Raw genomic sequence first — 26693 nt, forward strand, 5'->3', positions numbered from 1 at the left:
AAGAATAACACCACACCTGGGAAAGAGGAGGAGCTAAGACAGGAAACAGAATCAAAAGCGAGGATAAAGAAGAACTAAGTGGGCGGGACAAACACGAGACTAGAGAGTAAAGCAATCCAATCATGCAGAGAACGGAGACAGACAAGGAAGCCACCAAATCAGGAGCCGGGGAGTGTAGTAGCAATTCTGTCAGCGCAGGTCAGCAAAGAACGGCTGAAAGCAGAGGGAGGCCGGCCCTTGGAAGCTACACCCTGGGCCAAGGCCCAGCTCACCTCTCCCCAGGACAGGCCCTGCCAATGGGTAAGTAAAGTAGTATCAGGAGAGAAAACAGGGGACATAAGGTACCTCAAAGTGTAGGCTTATAAAGAGGGGTAGGGTCAGTGCAGGGTACAGTAAATTGAGGTAGACGAGGGGATGGGTCGGTTCATGGTACAGTACCCTGAGGTACAGAGACGTGACGTCATTACCTCTGCCCTGGCTCCACCGTTCGAGTCCATCAGAGCTGGAAATGCTGCAATCGGATCCTCTTGTCTCTGGAAGTGAAAGTCACACAAGTTATTAATATAATTAAATTGGCGATAAATAAATCACTGATAAATAACTTTTATTGCTGGGATCAAGGGGCAGGTTAGGTCCATGCACTGTCCTAGTTTAGTACAGTCCGTTCTCTTTGCATCCAGCCCCCCTGCAGCACAGATGTACTCAAGCAAGAGGCCCCTCCCCCCTGCTGTGCTGCAGCCTCCCTGAAGCACAGACATACTCCAGCAGGTGGGTCCTGCCACCCTGCAGCACATGCATACTCCAGCAAGAGCCCCCTGCTGGACTGCAGCCCACCCTGGCTCAGTTTAAAGCAGATGTTGCCCGGGCCGCCCTAGTTTCCATGTTCAGCCCACCCTAGCTCAGTTTAAAGCAGCTGTTGCCCAGGCTGCTCAGGTTTCCATGTTCAAACCACCCTGGCTCAGAGCAGATGTTGCCCGGCTGCTCAGGTTTCCATGTTCAGCCCACCCTGACTCAGTTTAAAGCAGATGTTGCCCCGGCTGCTCTGGTTTCCATGTTCAAACCACCCTGGCTCCGAGCAGATGTTGGCCCGGCCGGTCTGGTTTCCATGTTCAGCCCACCCTGGCTCAGAGCAGATGTTGCCCGGCTGCTCTGGTTTCCATGTTCAGCCCACCCTGTCTCAGAGCAGATGTTGCCCCGGCTGCCCTGGTTTCCATGTTCAGCCCACCCTGGCTCAGAGCAGATGTTGCCCCGGCTGCTCTGGTTTCCATGTTCAGCCCACCCTGTCTCAGAGCAGATGTTGCCCCGGCTGCCCTGGTTTCCATGTTCAGCCCACCCTGGTTCAGAGCAGATGTTGCCCCGGCTGCTCTGGTTTCCATGTTCAGTCCACCCTGGCTCAGAGCAGATGTTGCCCGGGCTGCTCTGGTTTCCATTTTCAGCCCACCCTGGCTCACAGCAGATGTTGCCCCTGCTGCTCTGGTTTCCATGTTCAGCCCACCCTGGCTCAGTTAGACCAGATGTTGCCCCGGTTACTCTGGTTTTCATGTTCAGTCCACCCTGGCTCAGTTTAAAGCAGATGTTGCCCCGGCTGCTCTGGTTTCCATGTTGAGCCCACCCTGGCTCAGAGCAGATGTTGCCCGGCTGCTCTGGTTTCCATGTTCCACCCACCCTGGTTCAGTTTAAAGCAGATGTTGCCCCCCTGCTCTGGTTTTCATGTTCAGTCCACCCTGGCTCAGTTTAAAGCAGATACTGCCTAGTCTTGGAGTACAGGCACTCATCTTGGGCAGTGACATGGCACAGGCAGGTGTTTAAAACTTGACAAGAATGAGGAGTAGAGTTCACTTACAAATGAGACGGCGATGCCCGGAGGACCCTGAAAGAGACAAGAGACAAGGTATCAGGATCCACAGCAGCAAGGAGCAGGCAGCAATAAGCAGGCAGTAATGACCAGCACTGGCAGCAAAAAGCAGGCAGCAAGGACCAGCACAGACAGCAAGAAGCAGGCAGCAAGAAGCAGGCAGCAAGAAGCAGGCAGCAAGCAGCAGGCAGCAAGGAGCAGGCAGCAGGGAGCAGGCAGCAAGCAGCAGGCAGCAAGGAGCAGGCAGCAAGGAACAGGCAGCAAGGAACAGGCTGCAAGGAGCAGGCTGCAAGGAGCAGGCAGCTAGGAGCAGGGAGCAGGCAGCAAGGAGCAGGCAGCAAGGAGCAGGCTGCAAGGAGCAGGCAGCAAGGAGCAGGGAGCAAGCACAAGGGGCAGGCTGCAAGGAGTCCCATGCACTCCACACCACTGGATTCAAGCTAGCCGGGCTGAAGACGGCTGGAATGCCAGAAACCGGTCCTCGGAAGCTTGTTTCCGGTCCAGGGAAGGCATGGCTTGGCAGTTCGGGCTGGACTGTTCCCATGAGGCACAGGGTCAGACTGATTTGCATATGGCCATGTCTGAACTGGGGTGGTGTGGAGTGCAAAAAAACGATGGATTTAGGCCCAGATCTCTGTACTGGGGTGAATGTATGACATTGTTCTGCATTCTGTCCATCAACTGTGGTTTTTGCATTTGTCACCCCGAGTGGGATGGGTATGCTCAGACGTGAGTCCCATGCACTCCACACCACTGGATTCAAGCAAGCCGGGCTGAAGACGGCTGGAATGCCAGAAACCGGTCCTCGGAAGCTTGTTTCCGGTCCAGGGAAGGCATGGCTTGGCAGTTCAGGCTGGACTGTTCCCATGAGGCACAGGGTCAGACTGATTTGCATAGGGCCATGTCTGAACTGAGGTGGTGTGGAGTGCAAAAAAACGATGGATTTAGGCCCAGATCTCTGTACTGGGGTGAATGTATAACATTGTTCTGCATTCTGTCCATCAACTGTGGTTTTTGGAGCAGGCAGCACGATACAGCACTGACAGCAGGGTTCCCCCAAGACAAATACACGGTTATAGCAGGAAAGAAATACGACTCAAGATGGAGAGATGGGGCTGGGAGGCAGCAGGGGAGACGAGGGCAAGAGGCCGAGAAGAATGAGGCAGGAGGAGGAAAGGATAGCAGAGGCGGAGGAGGGAGGGCAGAAGGTGCCTGGAAATGGGGAAGAGTGGGAGAAGGTAAGACGATGCATGGCATGAGAGGCCACAGTGGTGAAGGGGCAACAATTAGACTAGGCAGGGCATCAGTAGGAGGAGGAGCTAGACTAGGCAGGGCATCGGTAGAAGGAGCAGTTAGACTAGGCAGGGCATCGGCAGGAGAAGCAGTTAGACTAGGCAGGGCATCGGTAGGAGGAGCAGCTAGACTAGGCAGGGCATCGGCAGAAGGAGCAGCTAGACTAGGCAGGGCATCGGCAGAAGGAGCAGTTAGACTAGGCAGGGCATCGGTAGGAGCAGTTAGACTAGGCAGGGCATCGGTAGGAGGAGCAGCTAGACTAGGCAGGGCATCGGTAGGAGGAGCAGCTAGACTAGGCAGGGCATCGGCAGAAGGAGCAGTTAGACTAGGCTAGGCATCGGTAGGAGGAGCAGCTAGACTAGGCAGGGCATCGGTAGAAGGAGCAGCTAGACTAGGCAGGGCATCGGTAGAAGGAGCAGCTAGACTAGGCAGGGCATCGGTAGAAGGAGCAGTTAGACTAGGCAGGGCATCGGTAGAAGGAGCAGCTAGACTAGGGAGGGCATCGGTAGGAGGAGCAGCTAGACTAGGCAGGGCATCGGCAGAAGGAGCAGTTAGACTAGGCAGGGCATCGGTAGGAGCAGTTAGACTAGGCAGGGCATCGGTAGGAGCAGTTAGACTAGGCAGGGCATCGGTAGGAGGAGCAGCTAGACTAGGCAGGGCATCGGCAGGAGGAGCAGCTAGACTAGGCAGGGCATCGGCAGGAGGATCAGTTAGACTAGGCAGGGCATCGGTAGAAGGAGCAGTTAGACTAGGCAGGGCATCGGCAGGAGGAGCAGCTAGACTAGGCAGGGCATCAGCAGGTGGAGCAGTTAGACTAGGCAGGGCATCGGCAGAAGGAGCAGTTAGACTAGGCAGGGCATCGGTAGGAGCAGTTAGACTAGGCAGGGCATCGGCAGGAGAAGCAGTTAGACTAGGCAGGGCATCAGTAGAAGGAGCAGTTAGACTAGGCAGGGCATCGGCAGGAGGAGCAGCTAGACTAGGCAGGGCATCGGTAGGAGGAGTTAGACTAGGCAGGGCATCGGCAGGAGGAGCAGCTAGACTAGGCAGGGCATCGGTAGGAGCAGTTAGACTAAGCAGGGCATCGGCAGGAGGAGCAGCTAGACTAGGCAGGGCATCGGCAGGAGGAGCAGCTAGACTAGGCAGGGCATCAGCAGGTGGAGCAGTTATACTAGGCAGGGCATCGGTAGGAAGAGCAGTTAGACTAGGCAGGGCATCGGTAGGAGGAGTTAGACTAGGCAGGGCATCGGTAGAAGGAGCAGTTAGACTAGGCAGGACATCTGTCGGAAGAGCAGTTAGACTAGGCAGGGCATCGGTAGAAGGAGCAGTTAGACTAGGCAGGACATCTGTCGGAAGAGCAGTTAGACTAGGCAGGGCATCGGTAGGAGGAGCAGTTAGACTAGGCAGGGCATCGGTAGGAGGAGCAGTTAGACTAGGCAGGGCACCGGTAGAAGGAGCAGTTAGACTAGGCAGGGCATCGGTAGGAGGAGCAGCTAGACTAGGCAGGGCATCGGTAGGAGGAGCAGCTAGACTAGGCAGGGCATCGGCAGGAGGATCAGTTAGATTAGGCAGGGCATCGGTAGGAGGAGCAGTTAGACTAGGCAGGGCATCGGTAGGAGGAGCAGCTAGACTAGGCAGGGCATCGGTAGGAGGAGCAGCTAGACTAGGCAGGGCATCGGCAGGAGGATCAGTTAGACTAGGCAGGGCATCGGTAGGAGGAGTTAGACTAGGTAGGGCATCGGTAGGAGGAGCAGCTAGACTAGGCAGGGCATCGGCAGGAGGATCAGTTAGACTAGGCAGGGCATCAGTAGGTGGAGCAGTTAGACTAGGCAGGGCATCGGTAGGAAGAGCAGTTAGACTAGGCAGGGCATCGGTAGAAGGAGCAGCTAGACTAGGCAGGGCATCGGCAGAAGGAGCAGTTAGACTAGGCAGGGCATCAGTAGGTGGAGCAGTTAGACTAGGCAGGGCATCGGTAGGAAGAGCAGTTAGACTAGGCAGGGCATCGGTAGAAGGAGCAGCTAGACTAGGCAGGGCATTGGTAGGAAGAGCAGTTAGACTAGGCAGGGCATCGGTAGGTGGAGCAGTTAGACTAGGCAGGGCATCGGTAGGAGGAGCAGTTAGACTAGGCAGGGCATCGGTAGAAGGAGCAGCTAGACTAGGCAGGGCATCGGTAGAAGGAGCAGCTAGACTAGGCAGGGCATCAGTAGGAGGAGCAGTTAGACTAGTCAGGACACCAGTAGGTGGAGCAGCTAGACTAGGCAGGGCATCGGTAGAAGGAGCAGTTAGACTAGGCAGGGCATCAGTAGGAGGAGCAGTTAGACTAGGCAGGGCATCGGAAGGAGGAGTTAGACTAGGCAGGGCATCGGCAGGAAGAGCAGTTTGACTAGGCAGGGCATCGGTAGGAGGAGCAGCTAGACTAGGCAGGGCATCGGTAGAAGAAGCAGTTAGACTAGGCAGGGCATCGGTAGAAGGAGCAGTTAGACTAGGCAGGGCATTGGTAGGAAGAGCAGTTAGACTAGGCAGGGCATCGGTAGAAGGAGCAGTTAGACTAAGCAGGGCATCGGTAGAAGGAGCAGTTAGACTAGGCAGGGCATCGGTAGAAGGAGCAGCTAGACTAGGCAGGGAATCGGCAGGAGGAGCAGTTAGACTAGGCAGGGCATCGGTAGGAGGAGCAGTTAGACTAGGCAGGGCATCGGTAGGAAGAGCAGTTAGACTAGGCAGGGCATCAGTAGGAGGAGCAGTTAGACTAGGCAGGGCATCGGTAGAAGGAGCAGCTAGACTAGGCAGGGCATCGGTAGAAGGAGCAGTTAGACTAGGCAGGGCATCGGTAGGTGGAGCAACTAGACTAGGCAGGGCATCGGTAGAAGGAGCAGCTAGACTAGGCAGGGCATCGGTAGAAGGAGCAGTTAGACTAGGCAGGGCATCGGCATGAAGAGCAGTTTGACTAGGCAGGGCATCAGTAGGAGGAGCAGTTAGACTAGGCAGGGCATCGGTAGAAGGAGCAGTTAGACTAAGCAGGGCATCGGTAGAAGGAGCAGCTAGACTAGGCAGGGCATCGGTAGGAAGAACAGTTAGACTAGGCAGGGCATCGGTAGGAGGAGCAGTTATACTAGGAAGGGCATCGGTAGAAGGAGCAGTTAGACTAGGCAGGGCATCGGCATGAAGAGCAGTTAGACTAGGCAGGGCATCGGCAGGAGGAGCAGTTATACTAGGAAGGGCATCGGTAGAAGGAGCAGTTAGACTAGGCAGGGCATCGGTAGAAGGAGCAGTTAGACTAGGCAGGGCATCGGTAGGAGGAGCAGTTAGACTAGGCAGGGCATCGGTAGGAAGAGCAGTTAGACTAGGCAGGGCATCGGTAGGAGGAGCAGTTAGACTAGGCAGGGCATCGGTAGGAAGAGCAGTTAGACTAGGCAGGGCATCGGTAGAAGGAGCAGCTAGACTAGGCAGGGAATCGGTAGGAAGAGCAGTTAGACTAGGCAGGGCATCGGTAGGTGGAGCAGTTAGACTAGGCAGGGCATCGGTAGGAGGAGCAGCTACACTAGGCAGGGCATCGGTAGAAGGAGCAGTTAGACTAGGCAGGGCATTGGTAGGAAGAGCAGCTAGACTCGGCAGGGCATCGGCAGGAGGAGCAGCTAGACTAGGCAGGGCATCGGTAGAAGGAGCAGCTAGACTAGGCAGGGCATCGGTAGAAGGAGCAGCTAGACTAGGCAGGGCATCGGTAGGAGGAGTAAGACTAGGCAGGGCATCGGTAGGAGGAGCAGCTAGACTAGGCAGGGCATCGGTAGGAGGAGCAGCTAGACTAGGCAGGGCATCGGTAGGAGGAGTAAGACTAGGCAGGGCATCGGCAGGAGGAGCAGTTAGAATAGGCAGGGCATTGGTAGGAGGACTTAGACTAGGCTGGGCATCGGTAGGAGGAGCAGCTAGACTAGGCAGGGCATCGGTAGGAGGAGCAGCTAGAATAGGCAGGGCATTGGTAGGAGGACTTAGACTAGGCTGGGCATCGGTAGGAGGAGCAGCTAGACTAGGCTGGGCATTGGTAGGAGGACTTAGACTAGGCAGGGCATATGTAGCAAGAGAAGTTAAACTAGGCAGGGCATCGGTAGGTGGAGCAGTAAGACTAGGCTAGGCATTGGTAGGAAGAGCAGTTAGACTAGGCAGGGCATCAGTAGGTGGAGCAGTTAGACTAGGCTAGGCATCGGCAGGAGGAGCAGTTAGAATAGGCAGGGCATCGGTAGGAGGCAGCAGCCGGGTAGTTACTGGACCAGTGTTTCAGATATCAAAGCTGGAAGAGATGTGTGCAGCTGTAGCTCTGTACCACTGGGGGCGCTATGCATGGTTAGTGGGGGAATGCTGTAGATCTACAGCTTTTCCAGCATGTACCTACCGGTGGTCCTGGGTGACCACGGGGACCAGGAGGACCCTACAAGAAAGAAAGGCACACATTAGAAAGCCCCTTAAGACTGAAGACAGAATCAAGCCCCGCCCTCTGAAACCTTCCCTCATCCCACAGGATCAAATTAAGCACTAGATGCAGGGGAGCACAACGCCAACTGTCAACATGTGAGAGAGTTGCTATAAAGTTTCACAACCTAGCCTGGATTCTGGGGAAATTCACACGGTGAGAACTCTGCCATTAGAAGTCTTTATGAGAAGCTCTTTTCATAATGGTTGGTCCAGCTGTCCTATGTAGAAAACCAGACTAAAGATGAAATCCTAATACTGTAGCCCGGGAATGTAACTAGGTAGAAAAATAATGAAACAACTATTTTTTAATAGTTATTAAACATTACCAATTATTAAGTCAGAATTTAAATATTCATTAAGAAAAGCATTTTTTTAAAAGGCAGCTTTTCTTTGCCTGATGTTCCTATAGGCTAATGTGCAATTGTTCTCCAACATCTCCCATCCAATGATTAGCCTTCGAGTAGGTGTGAATGAAGATACGCGACAGGCCACTGTGATTAACAGGATGAACTGAATGGGCAGAGATGACTCCTCGGAACCTCACAGAATATGTAGGGTGGGGGCTTTGGGCAATCTTTTTGACATTACATTGTCAAATCCTGCTGAGTGTCAAATCCTGCTTCAAAGGTTTGCTGGGGTTTACAAATAACTTCAAACAGACTCGAAAGGAAGAAAACCGGAAGCAAAGACAATGCTTGTGTATACCTGGTCTGTTGCTAGAAAACCCTGCTTTTGTCCTACCAGACTTCTGTGTCTGGGTTTTACATATAACACTTGGCATGCATTTAAAAGGAAGGAAACATAATGCCAGGACAGTTCTTGTGTGTCCACTGTTTAGCTGCAAGAAATCCCTGCTTTTTATTGGAAGGTCAGTGGCCAGACTCAAATTGCACGTAGGTTCCGCTGCACTGCGACCCCATACTATCACTGGCACTTTACGTTTCTTGTAGCTATTCCTACTTAAAAGTTTAAAAAATATATATATCTGCAGTTTATCTAACTGGATGTTTGTCATATAGGTGTAATTTTGTTTAAAACATTTTACTTTACTTTTCCGATTCAGTGTGGGATTTTTCTTGGTTTGCATTTTGATCTCATTACTGTTTTGGTTGTGCTTAAATGCTGAACACATTACCCTAAGTTAACCTTGTCTGCCCGTGCCATACGGGGTAAGTACAGGTTAATTTAAAGACTTCGAGGGTTTACCTTGACAACGGTTATGATTATTCCTTCAGGGGCAAAGTCATCCACCCTAAGTAATAATACAATTTCTTACATCACCCAAGAAAAGAAGAGACAATAGGGAGGACAGTACTGACGCGAGTAGAAAGAACTGATAGAATTGTACCTACCTTTTGGAAGAAGAGAGGAGAGAGAGGGAAGACGGGAACATGAAGCAGCACTCACCTAAGGTAAGAAGGGAGAATGGACAGTGCAGTAGCTCCCCTCGGAAGGGAGGAGTTTGATTATATCCGTACTCACCCTTGGACCTCGTAATCCCTGCAAAAAACATGAAGGCAGGATTAAAGACCTTCTGCTAAAATGTATGTAACAGGTTTACAGTGAGTAGAGTCCCACTGTGAGCAACGTTCATCGACACAGCAAGCATCACTGTCAAGCACAAAGGGTGGCACTTCAAACACTGTGAGAGACGGTCCCAGACACTGCAGGCGTCACCCTCAATGAGTGCAGCACTTCAAACACTGTGAGCCTCACCCTCAGGCTCTGAGTGCAGCACTTCAAACACTGTGAGGGAAGGTCCCAGACACTGTGAGAAACGGTCCCAGACACTGCAGGCTTCACCCTCAATGAGTGCAGCACTTCAAACACTGTGAGCCTCACCCTCAGGCTCTGAGTGCAGCACTTAACACACTGTGAGCCTCACCCTCAGGCTCTGAGTGCAGCACTTAACACACTGTGAGCCTCACCCTCAGGCTCTGAGTGCAGCACTTCAAACACTGTGAGCCTCACCCTCAGGCTCTGAGTGCAGCACTTCAAACACTGTGAGGGACGGTCCCAGACACTGCAGGCGTCACCCTCAATGAGTGCAGCACTTCAAACACTGTGAGCCTCACCCTCAGGCTCTGAGTGCAGCACTTCAAACACTGTGAGCCTCACCCTCAGGCTCTGAGTGCAGCACTTCAAACACTGTGAGCCTCACCCTCAGGCTCTGAGTGCAGCACTTCAAACACTGTGAGAAACGGTCCCAGACACTGCAGGCTTCACCCTCAATGAGTGCAGCACTTCAAACACTGTGAGAAACGGTCCCAGACACTGCAGGCGTCACCCTCAATGAGTGCAGCACTTCAAACACTGTGAGCCTCACCCTCAGGCTCTGAGTGCAGCACTTCAAACACTGTGAGCCTCACCCTCAGGCTCTGAGTGCAGCACTTCAAACACTGTGAGCCTCACCCTCAGGCTCTGAGTGCAGCACTTCAAACACTGTGAGCCTCACCCTCGGGCTCTGAGTGCAGCACTTCAAACACTGTGAGCCTCACCCTCAGGCTCTGAGTGCAGCACTTCAAACACTGTGAGAAACGGTCCCAGACACTGCAGGTGTCACCCTCAATGAGTGCAGCACTTCAAACACTGTGAGGGAAGGTCCCAGACAAACTCAATGAGTGCAGCACTTCAAACACTGTGAGGGACGGTCCCAGACACTGCAGGCTTCACCCTCAATGAGTGCAGCACTTCAAACACAGTGAGCCTCACCCTCAGGCTCTGAGTGCAGCACTTCAAACACTGTGAGGGAAGGTCCCAGACACTGTGAGGGACGGTCCCAGACAAACTCATGAGTGCAGCACGTCAAACACTGTGTGGGAAGGTCCCAGATTCTGCGGGCATCACCCTCAATGAGTGCAGCACTTCAGGTACACTGCAGGCCTCACCCTCAGGCTCTGAGTGCAGCACTTCAAACACTGCAAGCCTCACCCTCAGACTCTGAGTGCAGCACTTCAAACACTGTGAGGGAAGGTCCCAGACACTGCGGGCATCACCCTCAATGAGTGCACTTCAGACACCAGAAGACAGGCGCTAAAGAACAAGTTACTTACCTTCAAAAATGATATATCTGTAAGAGACATATAATAGTTATGGGTTCTTTACCTGAGAACTACCCCCAGGCGTCAGACTGGATCCAGCTAATTTTTTCGTAGCAGTACTCTACGTGTTGGTAGGTGGCGTTGGTCGACTTTGCGTTCATCGTCGGCCTTGTGATCACCAGGATGACGTCGCGGTATCTACTTAGACGCCGCCCCTGTGCGCTGACGTCCGTTCTTTACATGACATTCCACGCCAGAAGCACAGAGCTATGCTAGACATTGACCACTGGGGCACAAAACAAGGGTCCTGAAAGGGAGTCCCTAACTCTAGAAGTCAGTTTGCAGAACGGGGAGGATGGGTGGGGCGGTAAGGAATCTATAACAAATATATGCCTCTTACAGATACATTGTTACCGAAGGTAAGTAACTTTTTTTAATTGAAAGAGATCATTAGATATAGATTCCTTACCTTAGAATAGATAACCTAGCAATACCAACCCCAGAAGTGGGTCTGCAAACTCGTTCACACCAGAAAGTCCTGGAGAACAGAAAGACCAAAGAAGCCTTCCCTCTGGACTTGAGTATCCAGGCAATAATGCTTAGTGAACGTGTGAAAAGATGCCCAGGTAGCTGCCTGGCAGATGCCACTAAGGGGGAATCCACGTCCCAAAGCAGTAGTGGCTGCCGTCGCCCTGGTGGAATGGGCGTCCTACTGGAGGCTCCTTGTTCACCAAGGAATAACAGATCTTAATGCAAAGAACGACCCATCTAGAGATGGTCCGTTTTTGCTCAGCCAGACCTTTCTTGGCGCTCACATAGCCAACAATGAGTTGATCGTCCACCGGGATTTTTTTGTAGTATCCAAATAAAAGGATAATGCACATTTTGGATCCAGACGGTGGAGTCTCTCCTCCTGCTTGGAAGGATGCGGGGGCAGGAAGAAGGGGGGCAAAGTGATGGTCTGGTCTATGTGGAAAGAGGTAACCACTTTGGAAAGAAAAGAAGGTCTAGTTCGAAGGACAACCTTGTCCGGATAAACAGCAAGGAAATGAGGTTTAGAAGAAAGAGCCTGAAGCTCACTCACCCTGTGAGCAGAGGTGACGATGAACAGAAAAGCAGGGTTTACGGACAAGAGCCTGACAGGACAATTATGTAGCAGCTCGAAGGGAGTGCACATAAGGTAAGTCAGAAAAGCTCCAAGTCCCACCAGGGTATTACGAAAGGGATAGGAGGAAACAGGGGAGTAATGCCCCATGGGAAATGATTTGCAATAGGGGACTCGAAAAGAGAAGGCTGATCAGCAAGGCGAACAAAGGCTGAAATGGCTGAAAGATAGCCTTTAAGGGTGACCAGAGCAGAGCCCTGCTGGGCCAAAGAAAGAATGAAGAGGAGAACCTCTGAAAGAGGGGCAGAAAGAGGATCCACAGCCTTTGCTGGGCACTGTTAAAATTGGGGGTCTCTGGTTGGCGCAGGTATGTACTTGCGACAAGCAGGGACCCTCTCCTCTAAGTTAGGGCAAAGGATTACTCCCAAGAAATAACCCCTGCTCACCCTCCAAGTAGTGTGGCGCAAGCAGTCAAGGCTAATCTATGGAGCATATGTGGTTAAGCATCTATACAACACATACAATACACTGTTAACCCACGACACAGAGACTCAAGACTGTATGTTCTGTAAAAATATATATCTTTATATAGAACTTCTCAAGCAGGATTTCAATACAGGCTTATGACTGTGCAGGATCCCAGTCACTTGTAAATATGCCACAGTCCTCAATGAGCTCTTTTCAATCTTTGCACAAATGTCACTGGGTCTCAAAATGACCCTTCACAGCTTAAACTTAGTCCCACAATGGTCCAGGCACCGGGTGCCGCGTGTAGACCCCTTTCACTACCGGGGGTACGCTTCGCAACGCTTCAGTTCCTCCTGTACGGTAAATCCAGAATGGCCCCGCTAATCCTCACGTGTCTCGCATATCAAGTGTACGGGGCTGAGGAAGGGGGGCGAGGCGTTCTGTGAGCTGGAGCTGTGCGGTTCGTACCAAGGCCGGGAGACTGGATTGGGACGTCTCACAGGTATGGCCACTCAGCGTACTGTCGTTCAGGGGGCTCGAGGGAGTGCGCGCCTCATGGACTTCGGGTCCAGAGTGCAGCACACGTCGCACACAATCACAGTACCTTCTTGTGGGGGGATTCGAAGTGCACAGCAGCGGGGTCAGTTCTCTTCACGTCGCAATGTTTCTTGGGGGCAATGCGAGCTACGGCTCGAGGCAGGCGTAGGCGCAGGGCTCTTCAATCAACGGTGCGTTGTGGGGCAGAACAGACGTACTTGCAGCGTACGCTTCTACCCTGGAGGGGGAGCTGCTGCAGGCGGTGCTGATGGCGGTACGATCCACAGGTCGCGACGTACCAGCCAGGCTACGCCCGCAGCAATTCACTTCAACAGCTGCGGGGAGCGGTTCTCAGCGCCCGGGTCACAGAGGGTACAATTACAGCACCGAAGACACCATCCGCACAATGAACTCCATCCACTCCGGATCACCGACCGACCCCTGCCCTCACCACATCTTCAACAAGGCCGACGCTGTCATCGCACCCCACCTGCGAGACATCATCAACACATCCTTCGACACCGCCACCTTCCCTGAGAGCTGGAAGCACGCCAAACTCAGCGCTCTACTCAAGAAACCAACAGCGGACCCCACCGAACTCAAGAACTACCGCCCCATCTCGCTCCTCCCGTTTCCAGCCAAAGTCATCGAGAAGACCGTCAACAAGCAGATGGCCGCCTTCCTCGAGACAAATGGATCCCTCGACCCCTCACAGTCCGGCTTCCGAGCCAACCACAGCACCGAGACCGCCCTCATCGCCGCCACCGATGACATCCGAGCCCTGATGGATAATGGACAAACAGCGGCCCTCATCCTCCTAGACCTCTCCGCGGCATTCGACACGGTCTGCCATCGCACCCTAGTACAGCGCCTCAGCAACATCGGAATCCAGGACAAGGCGCTGGAATGGATCATCTCCTTCCTCGACGGAAGAACACAGAGAGTCCGCCTACCACCGTACAAGTCAGAGGCCTCCGATGTCATCTGCGGCGTCCCTCAAGGATCCTCTCTGAGCCCCACCCTCTTCAACGTCTACATGAGCCCCCTCGCGGCCATCGCACGTCAACACAACCTCAGCATAATCTCCTACGCCGACGACACCCAGCTGATCCTCTCCCTGACCAACGACCCCGCCACCGCCAGAGCCAACCTGCACGAAGGGATGAAAGAGGTAGCCGAGTGGATGACGGCCAGCCGCCTGAAACTGAACTCGGACAAGACGGAGGTCCTCATCCTGGGCTCTTCACCCTCCGCCTGGGACGACTCCTGGTGGCCTCCCGCCCTGGGCACCGCACCCAAACCGACAGACCATGCACGCAACCTGGGCTTCATCCTGGACTCCTCCCTCTCCATGACCAGGCAAGTCAACAACGTCTCCTCGGCGTGCTTCAACATCCTACGCATGCTACGGAAGATCTTCTGGTGGATCCCCACCGAGACCAGGAAGACCGTCACCCAGGCCCTCGTCACTAGCCGACTGGACTACGGCAACGCCCTCTACGCCGGTACCACCGCCAAGCTCCAGAAGAGACTCCAGCGGATCCAGAACGCCTCAGCCAGACTCATCCTCGACATCCCACGAACCAGCCACATCTCCGGACATCTGAGAGACCTTCACTGGCTCCCCGTCAACAAAAGAATCACCTTCCGCCTCCTCACCCACGCACACAAAGCCCTACACGACCAAGGCCCGAGCTACCTCAACAGCCGGATCAACTTCTACGCTCCCAAACGCCACCTCCGATCAGCCAACCACGCCCTCGCCGCCGTCCCCCGCATCCGAAGAGCGACCACAGGAGGAAGGTCCTTCTCCTACCTGGCCGCCAAGACCTGGAACTCCCTCCCGACCGACCTGCGCCTGACCCAAGACCACCTCTCCTTCAGGAACAAGCTGAAGACCTGGCTGTTCGAGCAGTAGCGGCACCCCCCCTCCCCCAAGCGCCTTGAGACCCTACGGGTATGTAGCGCGCTCTATAAGTGTCATTGATTGATTGATTGATTGATTGATTGACAGGCAGAGTCCGTCTTTGCTGGGCAGCCTGCGACACGGAGATCAGTAGGCGGCGATGCTCGGACCGGACAGGTCCTTCTTCACGATGTGAGCTACGGCTCAGAACGGGGGCAGTCACGGTGCTCGTACCAGCGAGGGGCTGGTCTTTACTTTGTGGCTGGCGACATGATCAGGCCACAGTCACGGTGCTTAGGGGACACAGATGCACAAATTGTAGAGAGTGCGGTGAGGATGCACGACGCTCTCAGTTCTCCTTCACTCGGCGCTGCAGGGACAAACAGCGCACGCCAGCAGCAGCTTCCTTCACTATAAAATATTATATGTTATTAAAAAATCGATATTTTTGCTATCTATATTTTATACAGTCGATATTACTTCACTTACCTTAAAAACGATATTTTTGTAGTCGATATTCTGTCCAGTCGATATTTTGTCCAGTCTATATTATTTACTCGATATTATGTCCAAACGATATTTTGGAGTCGATATTATGTCTGTGCACCTTTGCAAACACAGGGTATTAAAATAAACTTTACTACAAGAAGTATTTTATTATTCTGAGTTCAGGCATACAAAACTTGACTTTCTACCATGCTCTCTGAGTCTGTTGGGATTATAGAGTGTAATAATTCCAACAGCCCATTCTGGCCTATGGAGAGCAGGTAGCCTTACAATAGTGAAAAACGAAAATGGCTGTAATTCACTATTAGGACATGCCACACACATCAGGGCTTGTCCTACCTTATGCTTTCAATGCACCCTGCCCTTGGGCCTACCATAGGGGTGACTAATATGAAGCAAAGGGAAGATTTAGAGGCTGGCAAGTGTGTGCACTTGCCCAGCCAGCATGACAGTACCAGACTGCACACAGGTTCTGCAATGGCAGACCTGAGCCACATTTTAAAAGGCTGCTTCTGTGGGTGGCGCAACCAGCGCTGCAGGCCCACTAGCAGTATTGGTATTTACAAGCCCTGGCACTCCTGGTGCACTTTACTGGGGACTGACAGTAAATCAAATGAGCCAATCATGGAGATCAATTATAGGTACACAGTTTATATTGGGAGCACTTGCACTGCGGCACGGATTGGCCGTGGCACAGTGCCCTGAGCAGCCAACACCAGCAAAACATCTTATCTCCTTATCTTAAGGGGGTTTTATATAGCGCTCTGTCACCATAAGTTTCCTGGCGCTGATTGGGTGCTGAGAGGTGTGGAGGTGGGGGACTAGCCAGACTGTGTGAAAAGACTGGTTTTCAGGAGTTTTCTGAATTCCAGAAGGGAGTTGGAAGATTTAAGTGAAAGGGACAGCGGGTTCCAGAGTTTGGGAGCCAAATGAGCAAATCTGCAGCCACTAAATTTTTTGAGCTTGATTGGGTGTGCAGCTAAGAGTTGACGATGGGAGGATCGTAATTTGCGTACTGGACAGTAGGGAGTGATTAAGGATTTAAGGAAGGCGGGAGAAGTTCCAAACACAGCTTTGAATGTCAGGCAGCCGATCTTAAACGCAGCCCTCTGTTCGACCGGCAGCCAATGGAGTTTGCGGAGTAGTGGTTTCGCAGACTGCCATTTCGGGATTTTATAGGCCAGTCTAGCCGCCTGGTTCTGCACAATTTGGAGCCTGTGGAGAAGATATTTGGGTAGGCCATGGTGCAGAGAGTTAGAAAAATCTAGTCGGGAGAGCACCAGGGCAATCAGAACTTGTATCAGGGCCTCAGGAGTGAGGAGATGGGAGACTTTCCTGAATTTTCTGAGCTGAAACATGCAAGATGACACAACAGCACCCACCTGAGGCTTGAGGGAGAGCTCTGTATCAATGATAACCCCGAGACTTTTTGCTGACTTCGCCGGAACAGGCGGGGAGCCAAGCTCCACCGGCCAGAACTGTGGGCCCCAATGAGTGGGGCTGTTAGGAGGGAGAATTAGCTCTGTTTTCCCTGGGTTCAGCTTGAGCTGGTTAAGGTTCATCCATTGCTGGATGTGTAACATAACCGCTTGACAGTCAAGGGCTGCATTAGGAGTGTTGAGGGAAAAAATAATTTGCAAGTCGTCTGCATAGTTGAAGACGGTAATGTCCCACCTCTTCAAAGAATGGATGAGCGGTTGGAGATAAAGATTGAAGAGCAGAGGGGACAGGGAGGAACCCTGGGGCAATCCGCAGGTGGATAATTCCTTAGTGGCCATGAAAGGGCCTAGACGGACCGCCTGGGTTCTGCCCGTCAACAAGGATTTGATCCAGGCAAAGGCCAGGCCCCGAATGCCGGCCTGTTCGACACGGTGGAGAAGGATGTTATGGTCCACCGTGTCGCACGCCGCTGACAAGTCTAATAAGACGAGTGCCTGAGGAGACCCTTTGTCGGCATTGCCCCTTAGAGAATCCATAACTGCTAGGATCACAGCCTCGGTGGAGTGGGCAGGTCTGAAGCCGGCTTGATTAGGTTCAAGGTAGTTGGAACACTCGATAAACTGAGAGAGGCAGCTGGTGACGTGCGCCTCCAGGAGTTCGGATAGGTAGGGCAGCAGAGAGATAGGCCGGTAGTTGGCAAGGTCCTCAGGGTCAGTTCGGGCTTTTTCAGCAGGGGAACTAAGACAGCCTCCTTGAAGGAGTTGGGCACTGTGCCCGTCTCGAGGGAGGTGTTTAACAGAGGCAGAATGCGGTCTGGCAGAGCCAGGCAGATATCGTGGAAAACAGTGGGGGGGCAGCGATCGTTAGGTGAACCAGATTTGACTCGGCCAGCGAGTTTGGCCAGAGTGGAGGAATCAAGAATGGGGAAACAGGATAGAGAGAGTGGATTTCCAGGAGAGGGAGCTGATTGAGCTGCGGGAGAAGGGGGAGGGATGGTATTCTTAATCTTAATAATTTTTTCACTGAAAAAACTATTTAAGGCGTTGCAGGACTCTTGGGTGGGGGCCTGGGAAGGGAGGGTTCTAGCGTCAGACGTAAGCTCACTCATAACTCTGAAAATCTCCTTGGACTTGTTGAGGGCAATGAGGATCCTTTAAGAGATGTGTGAGGATTTCGGTGCTATGATTGCACTTTTATATTTTTTCCGTGCAGCGACGTAAGCATCCCTGTCGGTGGGTGAGTAGTTACGTCTCCACCTGCGTTCCATCTGGCGCAGTTCAAGCTGCTGGGTTTTCAGGGAGGTGTTGAACCACCTGTGTGATTTGCTGTGACGGGAGCGAGGGAATCTGGAGAGGGGAGTAAAAAGGTCGCTGGCTTTTGTAATCCAGCTAGAGAAATCATCCTCCAGAGTATTAACAGTCGTGACACTACGCGGCGGGAGGGTGAGTCTCAGCCAGAAAAGAGAGAAAACCTTGAGAATCAAGGGCGCTCCATTTGCGAGCGACCCCACCTTCCAGGGGAGGGACCTTAACACGACCTTTGACTGTGATCACAGTGTCGATCATATGATGGTCCGACCAGACGCAAGGAGTGATCACAGGACAGGAGAACGTGAGGTTGTGGGTCCAGATATGATCTAATGTATGGCCCCTAATGTGGGTAGGAGAGGTGACAAGCTGGGTCATGTTGAGGTTAGAGAGGACTTTAAACAACTCTGCTGCGTGGGGGCCAGCGTCGCTGTCATTGTACCAGTAATTGAAGTCGCCGAGGATAGCGACTCGGGCAGATGAGGTGATCAGATTAGCTAGCTGTTCGCTAAAAGTGACGGGGAACAGAGGCATGGAGTAGGGGGGGCGATAAAGAACAATGCGGGTGAGAGCTCCCTCCCCCGTTTCCAGGCTGATAATAAGGTTGTCTACGTCAGTGAGAATGAGGGAAGACGTAGAGATGAATTTGAACTCCTTTCTTATGACAGCTGCCACCCCACCACCAGCGCGACCAGCCGGTCGGTTCATTTTGAGCATGTAGTAGTCGGGGGCAATGCTGCCAGGATATCAGGGAGAGAGTCGTCAGTCAGCCAAGTCTCGTTGATTAAGAGGATATCGGGACTTTCGTCGGTAAGTAGAATAAAGAGATCAGCCTGATGTTTTACGAATGATCGTGTGTTTAAGTACAGTACGCGTATGCGCGTATCGCTAGTGCCAGGACAAGCTGAGGGCTTGCCACTGGGGCATGGGGGGGATGATATGTGCTCGATGTCAATTGAAGAGATACGATCTAGGCAAGAAGGAGATAAAATACCATGTGTGGATTGTAGATTCCTCAGAACAGAGGGAGAGTAAGTGAGAGGAGTAGCAGCATCCCTGGCCCCTGGACCCGTCCGGCCGCGGACAGGCGCAGACGGGCAGGACTCTGGCACGACTCCGGCGCGAGTCAGGCGCGTCCGCTGAACGCGTCTGCTGCGTGGACGTCCCCTTTTATGCGCAGCTAGAGCGCGATGATTCCCAGCCACACTCAATGTGACCGCCGCTATTCTGTGCCCGGGACCAACTCCACAGCGTCAATACTCGGCTGGGAGTGGCCCAGGGCAGCAAGAGGGAGGGGGAAAGGAGTCAGCAGATAAAGCTTCTTTAATCAAGCTATTTACGTAGAGTTGCTGTTAAGTAATAGAGTCGCCAATTTTTGCAAGTTATCAAGTTAAGAACAAGTAAAATTAGAGCAGCACAAGCAACACAGCCTCTGGAGGGACTCAGACACTCACACAATCGAGTGCAGGTCGAGCGAAGCCCCTTTTATGCGCAACTAGAGAGCGATGATTCCCAGCCACACTCAATATGGCATACTCGGCTGGGAGTGGCCCAGGGCTGCGGGAGGGAGGGGGAAAGGAGTCCGCAGATAAAGCTTCTTTAATCAAGCTATTTACGTAGAGTTGCTGTTAAGTAATAGAATCGCCGATTTTTGCAAGTTATCAAGTTCTTGATAACTTGCAAAACATCTGAGGCACATCAGCAAAAAGTGGAAGGGAGACTCACGCCAAGGTGCCAGGTCTAACAGGCACCATGCCACAAATTTGTCCTTTCTACAGGTTTATACAGTTTTGGTGGAGGGACGCCTTTTTGTCAAGATGACATTACAAACTTTGGGAGGAAAGTCGAAAGCTGTCAACTGTCGCCACTCAATCTCCATGCAAGGAGGTGGAGGCTAGACAGGTTCAGATGGAGGACCGTCCCCTGTTGCTGTGACAGAAGATCCTCCCGAAAAGGCAGTCTGATCGGAGGATCGATGGCCATGTACAAGAGCTTAGGATATCAGACTCTTCGTGCCCAATCTGGGGCCACAAGAATGAATTGGGCCCGGTCGCGCTTGATCTTCTTCAGCACTCTGGGCAGAAGTGGCATAGGCAGAAAGACGTATAGAAGATCACAACTCCACTTGCGATGAAAAGCGTCGGTGAGCAAGACCCGCCTTGGAAATTCCAACGCGCAGAATTGCTGGCATTGCGCGTTCTCTTCGGTGGCGAATAGATCCAACCAAGGCTCTCCCCTCTGCTGAAAGAGACCTTGCACCACCTCCGACTGAAGACGCCATTCATGATCCATCATGCACCTGCAGCTGAATTTGTCTGCCTTGGTGTTGTAGGAAAGTTTGGGGCCCCTGCCTTAAAGGATGAACCCTGGCAAGGTAAAGTATTTTTGGGAAAGGAAAGAACACACCGGGTTATGTGTACTAATTGTATCTGAGTATCTTAGACATGTATATAATAATTCATTTTCCACTCATAGAGATCTATTTGATGTTATTTATTTTTTAAGTATCTTTGATATTCTTTTCTCTTTATGTTTCTCTTTTTATCTCCTTGTTTCATCTTTTTTTATATATATATTTAGAATTATTTAGTTTACAAAAGACATTTTCACATACAATACATTAGGATAATTTCACATAAAATTTGAATTATATAAAAAACATCATTCCTGTTTGAAACTTCATGTAAACGCAGAGTTAAATCCTTCAACGCGTTTCGGCGGTCGCCTTCGTCAGGAAATCTGCTTTAGTCTTTATTATCATACCCGTGGCTTAATTATGTGGACATCATGGCTTCCAATAGATTTGCTATTTAGGTCTGTGTCAGAGTTAACATGGAATCAGGCTTTATTTCTCAAGCATGGATTATCATTAACTGTTTCTATGTATATATCCGTCTTGAATCCGACGTAGCAACACTCTTCCTAGTTTGCCAATGCAGGTGCTCTGGATATATAGGTTATTCCCTTAAAGTAATTAAATTGATCCATTCAATATGCCGCTTCTGTTGGTTACGATAATTTTCGGTTTTTGGTTGCCACTGAAAATGTCAAGGTCCGAGTTCTTGTTAGAATTTATATTTTAATCTTTAGAAAAAAGTTGTTTACTTATGATGGCTGAGCCAGTTAAAAAGAATGCTCCTTCTGATAGTGCAGGATTTTATTTCTGTGTAAACTGTTCTGACTGATGGTTGGAATAAAGATAGTCCTTGTAGTTCCTCCGGGTCGGGATTGGATTTTCCTTGGTGTTCAGGGAACCTGAACCACCAGGGAATGCCCTGATGTTCCAGCCATGTCCAAAGACAAAGAGCCTCCTGACAAAGGGTCCCCGACTCCACCCCGCCCTGTTTGTTGCAGCACCACATGACGGTGGTGTTGTCTGTGAACATCTGCACCACTCTTCCCGGACAGAGGGAAGGAATGCCTTCAGTGCAAGCCGCATCGCCCGGAGCTCCAGAAGGTTGATGTGGAGCCCGGACTCTGCCGGAGACCAGAGGCCTCTGATCTCCGCCTCTCCCATGTGGCCTCCCCATTCCAGAAGTGATGCATCTGTCACCACGGTGAACTCTGGTTGGGAATGGGGAGGGATCTGCCGTCGACCCAATCCTAGTTCGTGAGCCACCACTGCAATTGGTGTGCTTTGCCCTACGAGATCTGGATGCAATCGGACAGGTTCCCCTGATGTTGGGCCCAGTGGAACTTCAGGTCCCACAGCAGAGCCCACATATGCCACCTGGCATGGACCACCATCCAAATGCAGGAGGCCATGAGGCCCAGCAGCCTCAGGGTCAGTCTCACAGTAACCCAGGATAGAGGCTGAAACATCGGAATCATAGCCTGAATATCTAGGACTCGCTGCTTTGGAGGTTAAGCCTGAAACTGCGCTGTATCCAGAACCGCTCCGATGAAAAGGAGCTTTTGAGATGGAATCAGGTGTGACTTTGGCACATTGATATTGAACCCCAGCGAATGCAGGAGGTCCGCCGTAATCTGGAGGTGGGCGACGATTGCGGGATAGGAGAAGACTGAAACCCTTGAGCTGCGCAAATGAGCTGCGACCACCACCATCACCTCATGAACACCCGAGGGGTGCTGGTAAGGCCAAAGGAGAGCACAGTAAACTGAAAATGCTCATGGCCTACTGTGAACCGTAGGTAACACCTGTGGGCTGGCAGGACGGGGATGGGAAAATAGAAGATCTGCAAGTTCAACGCTACCATCCAGTCTCCATCTCCATCTTCATCCAGTCTCCATCACCATCCATCCAGGGTCGAGATCAGACAGGACCTGAGCCAATGTCAATATATTTTGAACTCTCCTTCCAGAGGAAGTTGTTGACGTCCCTGAGGTCGCAGACAGGACACAGGCCTTTGTCCTTCCTGGGTACCAGCAAGTATTGAGAGTGGCAACCATGACCTACTTCTGGCAGAGGGACGCATTCAATAGTCTCCTTGGCCAAAAGGGCTGTTAACTTTCTGACGGAGATGACCAAGTGATCCTCCAACATGCGATGGAGTGTAGGTGGCATGGATGTAGGAGTAGTCTCGAAGGGGAGGGAGTTGCCCATTCGGACTATCTTCAAAACACACCTGTACAACGTGATGTTTAGCCAGTGGGGGGGCGGGGGTTGGTGATGGCAGATCCTACCACCCACTGGCAACCGGTGGCCCTGACAGGTTGGACTAGGAAGGATTGGCAGCTGCTGCAGAGGGGGCACTGGTGGACTGGCATGCCTACGAGCCCCAGACCCACAGCGGGTCCCACGTCCCCGGCTGCGCAGAGGATGGGCAGCTTGCGCAGGCCAGTGGCCCTGGGTGGGACATGGTGGGGCACCCCTTCCATAGCCACAAAAGGGGCGAAAATCAGACTACACGGGGCGTGAGGTGGTAACAAGGCCCAAGGATCTGGCTGTAGCCCTAGAATCCTTAAAGTGCTTGAGCGCGTTGTCTGCTTTGACGACCAAATAAGCGACGGCTATCAAAGGGCATGCCCACAAGGGTCGCTTAGACATCGCCGGAAAAGCCAGGGGACCTCAGCCAGACATAGCGCCTCAGGGCCACTGACATTGAAATCCTCCTGCCCAGCGAGTCGGCGGTGTCCAGCCCATATTGAATGGCGAACTTTCCTGCATCTCTCCCCTCTGCGACTGCACAGCAGAGTACAACCCGGGCCTCCTCGGGGCACTGTGGCAGCACCTGCCCAACCGTGTTCCACACAGAGTGGGTGTAACGGCCCAAGAGACATGCAGTGTTCACTGACCGCAGTCATAAGCTGGCGGTAGAAAACATTTTCTTCTCAAGATGGTTCAGCTTCTTGGATTCCCTATCTGGGGGAGCAGTAGGGAACGCCTAGGAGGTTCCCTCTTCCATAGCCACGGTAGGAGGAGAAAGCATACCAAGGTCTAGGGAGGTATCAAGACCACTGGCCTCACCCAGTTCCTCTCTCCAGTCTGGCTCATCAGCTGGTCTGCCGGAGGGTCAACAGACCCCTCCCCATCCTCAACACCCTCTTCTGGTTGCCACTCAGGGCGATAAGGAACACCAGTTTAGAACTGTGGCACAAAAGTACAGGTAGACACCAGGCCGTCTCTTTGTCCAAGTCTAGGGGGAGACCAGGGTCGACGCCGACTGGGGACACAACCGGCGTTGGAGGGGTGGAGGTGTTGTTAATTGAACCAGCGCCGGAGGAGATGTCATAAGGGGGACTGGCGCAGATCCGGATCCAGGCCTGGATCTCTAGGGGCCCTGCGGCAGCATCGAAGGCCTAGAACCCCCAGCCGAGTCCGCGGGCCCGAAGGTGGGCCGGCGTAGTCAGCTGCCCAATTATGGATTGGAGGGCTTCGTAAAATGTACGAAGTTGGGCAGGAGTCACGCCGGCCCCCGGGAAGGGAGGGAAGCTTGGAGCCGACCAAACAGGCTCCGCGTGCAGAGCCGAAGGACGTTGACCTTCCCGTTCCATGTCACGTCGGCCGACGGATGGGGGGAAGGCGAAGAGCGATGGTGCTTTCTAGCTTTCTTTATGTGTTTCAATTTACCCGAAGACAAAGACTTAGTTGAGGAATGATAGTGGTGACTCCGCAACCGGTCCAGCGACCTCCCTCTTGACGAGGATCTCGAGCGTCAGGGAGCTGACTGCCGTGCCTCGAGAAGCTTTCGGGACTGCTCCCGCAAAGACTTCGGGTTAATGGCCCGACAGTCAGAGCACGTCTTCTGGTCGTGGTCGAGCTGCAGACACCGGAGGCAAACGAGATGTGGGTCCGTAAGTGACATCAACTTGTGACAGGAGTCACAAGGTTTGAAGCCAGTCTGTCGATGTGACATCTCTCCGTGCACCAGGAGTCAAACAACTCGGAAAAAGAAGTCGACAAAAGTCAAAAAATGACTAAGGGTACCGCTCTCTCCGGATCTGCGCTGCTGATGCGGAAATTGAAAGAACTGATGTCAGCGCACAGGGGCGGCTTCTAAGTAGATATCTCGACGTCACCCCAGTGATCACGACGCGTGGTGGTGCGGGGACTCGTGGAGGTGTGGGGATGCGTGGATGTGCAGGATGCATGGAGGTGCGGGGACGCATGGAGGTGCGGGGACGCGTGGAGGCGCGGGGACGCGTGGAGGCGCGGGGTCGTGTGGAGGCGCGGGGTCGTGTGGAGGCTCGTGGAGGCGCAGAGTCGCGTGGAGGCCTGGGGTCCTGTGGAGGCGCTGGGTCCTGTGGAGGTCCCGTGGGGGTGCCTGGTCCCGTGGGGGTGCCTGGTCCCATGGGGGTGCCGGGATGCGTGGAGGTGCGGGGACGCATGGAGGTGCGGGGACGCGTTGAGGTGCAGAGACACAAGGAGATGCAGGGATGCATGGAGATGCAGGGACACGCCAAGATGCAGGGACGCATGGAGGTGCAGGGACCCGTGTCGGTGCAGGGATGCAAGGAGGTGCAGAGATGCATGGAGGTGCAGGGACACATGGAGGTGCAGGGACACATGGAGGTGCAGGGACGCATGGAGGTGCAGGGATGCATGGAGGTGAAAATTGAAAAAAATTGTAAATTGATACTTGTATAGCGCACTACTCACCCGCAAGGGTCTCAAGGCGCTTGTACGAATACCGCTGTGGAACCCATCCTGGCTTTCCCTGTGAGGCATCCACTCCTGGGCACCCCCAAGGTGGAGGCCAGGCATCCTTAGCGTTGTGGGGGCCGTTGTGAAGATTAAGCAAGCTATTGCCCAGAGTTGCAGAGTGGGACTCCATGATTGGAATAGGCACCGAGGTGAGAATTATCAGGTCCGTGGAATTTTGAGCCCAAGACCTGCCGAGGCTGGGAATTGAACCCTGGTCCCGGGCTAGACCTCTGCATCAGGGTCTGCCGCTCTACCCATTGAGCCACACTTCTCCACTTGCAGGGACGCATGGAGGTGAAGGTATGCATGGAGGTGCAGGGACACATGAAGGTGCAGGGATGCATGGAGGAGCAGGGACACATGGAGGTGCAGGGACGCGTGGAGGTGTAGGGACGCGTGGAGGTGCAGGGACGCGTGGAGGTGCAGGGACGCGTGGAGGTGCAGGGACGCGTGGAGGTGCAGGGACACATGGAGGTGCAGGGGCACGTGGAGGTGCCGGAACGCTTAGAGGTGCAGGGTCGCATGGAGGTGCAGGGACCAGTGGAGGTGCAGAGACACGTGGAAGTGCAGGGATGCGTGGAAGTGCATGGAGGTGCAGGGACGTGTGGAGTTGGAGAGACGCGTGGAAATGCGGGGACATGTGGTGGTGCAGGGACCCGTGGAGCTGCTGGGACACGTGGAGGTGCAGGGACGCGTGCAGGTGCAGGGACGCGTGGAGGTGCAGGGATGCACGGTGGTGCAGGCACCCGTAGAGGTGCAGGGACCTGTGGAGGTGCAGGGACCCATGGAGGTGCAGGGACCCATGGAGGTGCAGGGACGCATGGAGGTACAGGGAGCCATGGAGATGCAAAGACGCATGGAGGTGCAGGGACGCAGCGAGATTCAGGGACGCGTAGGGGTGCAGGGACACATTGAGGTTCAGGGACGCATGGAGGTGCAGAGAAGCATGGAGGTGCAGGGATGCATGGAGGTGCAGGGACCCATGTAGGGGCAGAGACGCATGGAGGTACAGGTATGCATGGAGGTGCGGGGACGCATTTGCGTGGAGGGACGCATGGAAGTGCAGGGATGCATGGAGGTGCAGGGACGCATGGAGGTGCAGGGACGTGTGGAGGTGCAGGGACGTGTGGAGGTGCAGGGACGCATGGAGGTGCAGGGACGCGTGGAGGTGCAGGATTCCGTGGAGGTGCAGGGACATGTGGAGGTGCAGGGATGCATGAAGGTGCAGGGAGGCATGGAGGTGCAGGATTCCGTGGAGGTGCAGGGACATGTGGAGGTGCAGGGATGCGTGAAGGTGCAGGGACGCATGGAGGTGCAGGGACGCATAGAGATGCAGGGACGCATGGAGATGCAGGGACGCGTGGAGGTGCAGGGAAACGTGGAGGTGCAGGGATGCGTGGAGGTGCAGGGACAAGGACGCATGGAGATGCAGGGACGCATGGAGGTGCAGGGATGTGTGGAGGTGCAGGGACGCATGGAGGTGCAGGGACGCATAGAGGTGCAAGGACGCATCGAGATGCAGGGATGCGTGGAGGTGCGGGGACACGTGGAGGTGCGGGGACACGTGGAGGTGCAGGGACATGTGAAAATGCAAGGACCCATGTAGGTCCAGAGAGGCATGGAGATGAAGGGACGCATGGAGGTGCATGGAGGTGGAAGGAACCTGTGGAG

At 53.4% G+C, this 26693-nt stretch overlaps 1 protein-coding gene across 1 annotated transcript in view; it reads right to left on the reverse strand.

Moving 5' to 3' along the window:
- Window positions 1-26693, reverse strand: part of COL27A1 (collagen type XXVII alpha 1 chain) — a 1047548-nt gene that overhangs the window by 80759 nt on the left and 940096 nt on the right. Inside the window, exons 50-53 of the mRNA XM_086924958.1 lie at window positions 9089-9106; window positions 7527-7562; window positions 1844-1870; window positions 468-533 (exon numbers count right to left, since the gene is read on the reverse strand). Coding sequence (XP_086781084.1) covers window positions 468-533; window positions 1844-1870; window positions 7527-7562; window positions 9089-9106 — 147 coding nt within the window. The remainder of the gene's footprint in view (window positions 1-467; window positions 534-1843; window positions 1871-7526; window positions 7563-9088; window positions 9107-26693) is intronic.

This window comes from Lissotriton vulgaris, chromosome 5, assembly GCF_964263255.1.
Source record: "Lissotriton vulgaris chromosome 5, aLisVul1.2, whole genome shotgun sequence".
Taxonomy (NCBI): domain Eukaryota; kingdom Metazoa; phylum Chordata; class Amphibia; order Caudata; family Salamandridae; genus Lissotriton; species Lissotriton vulgaris.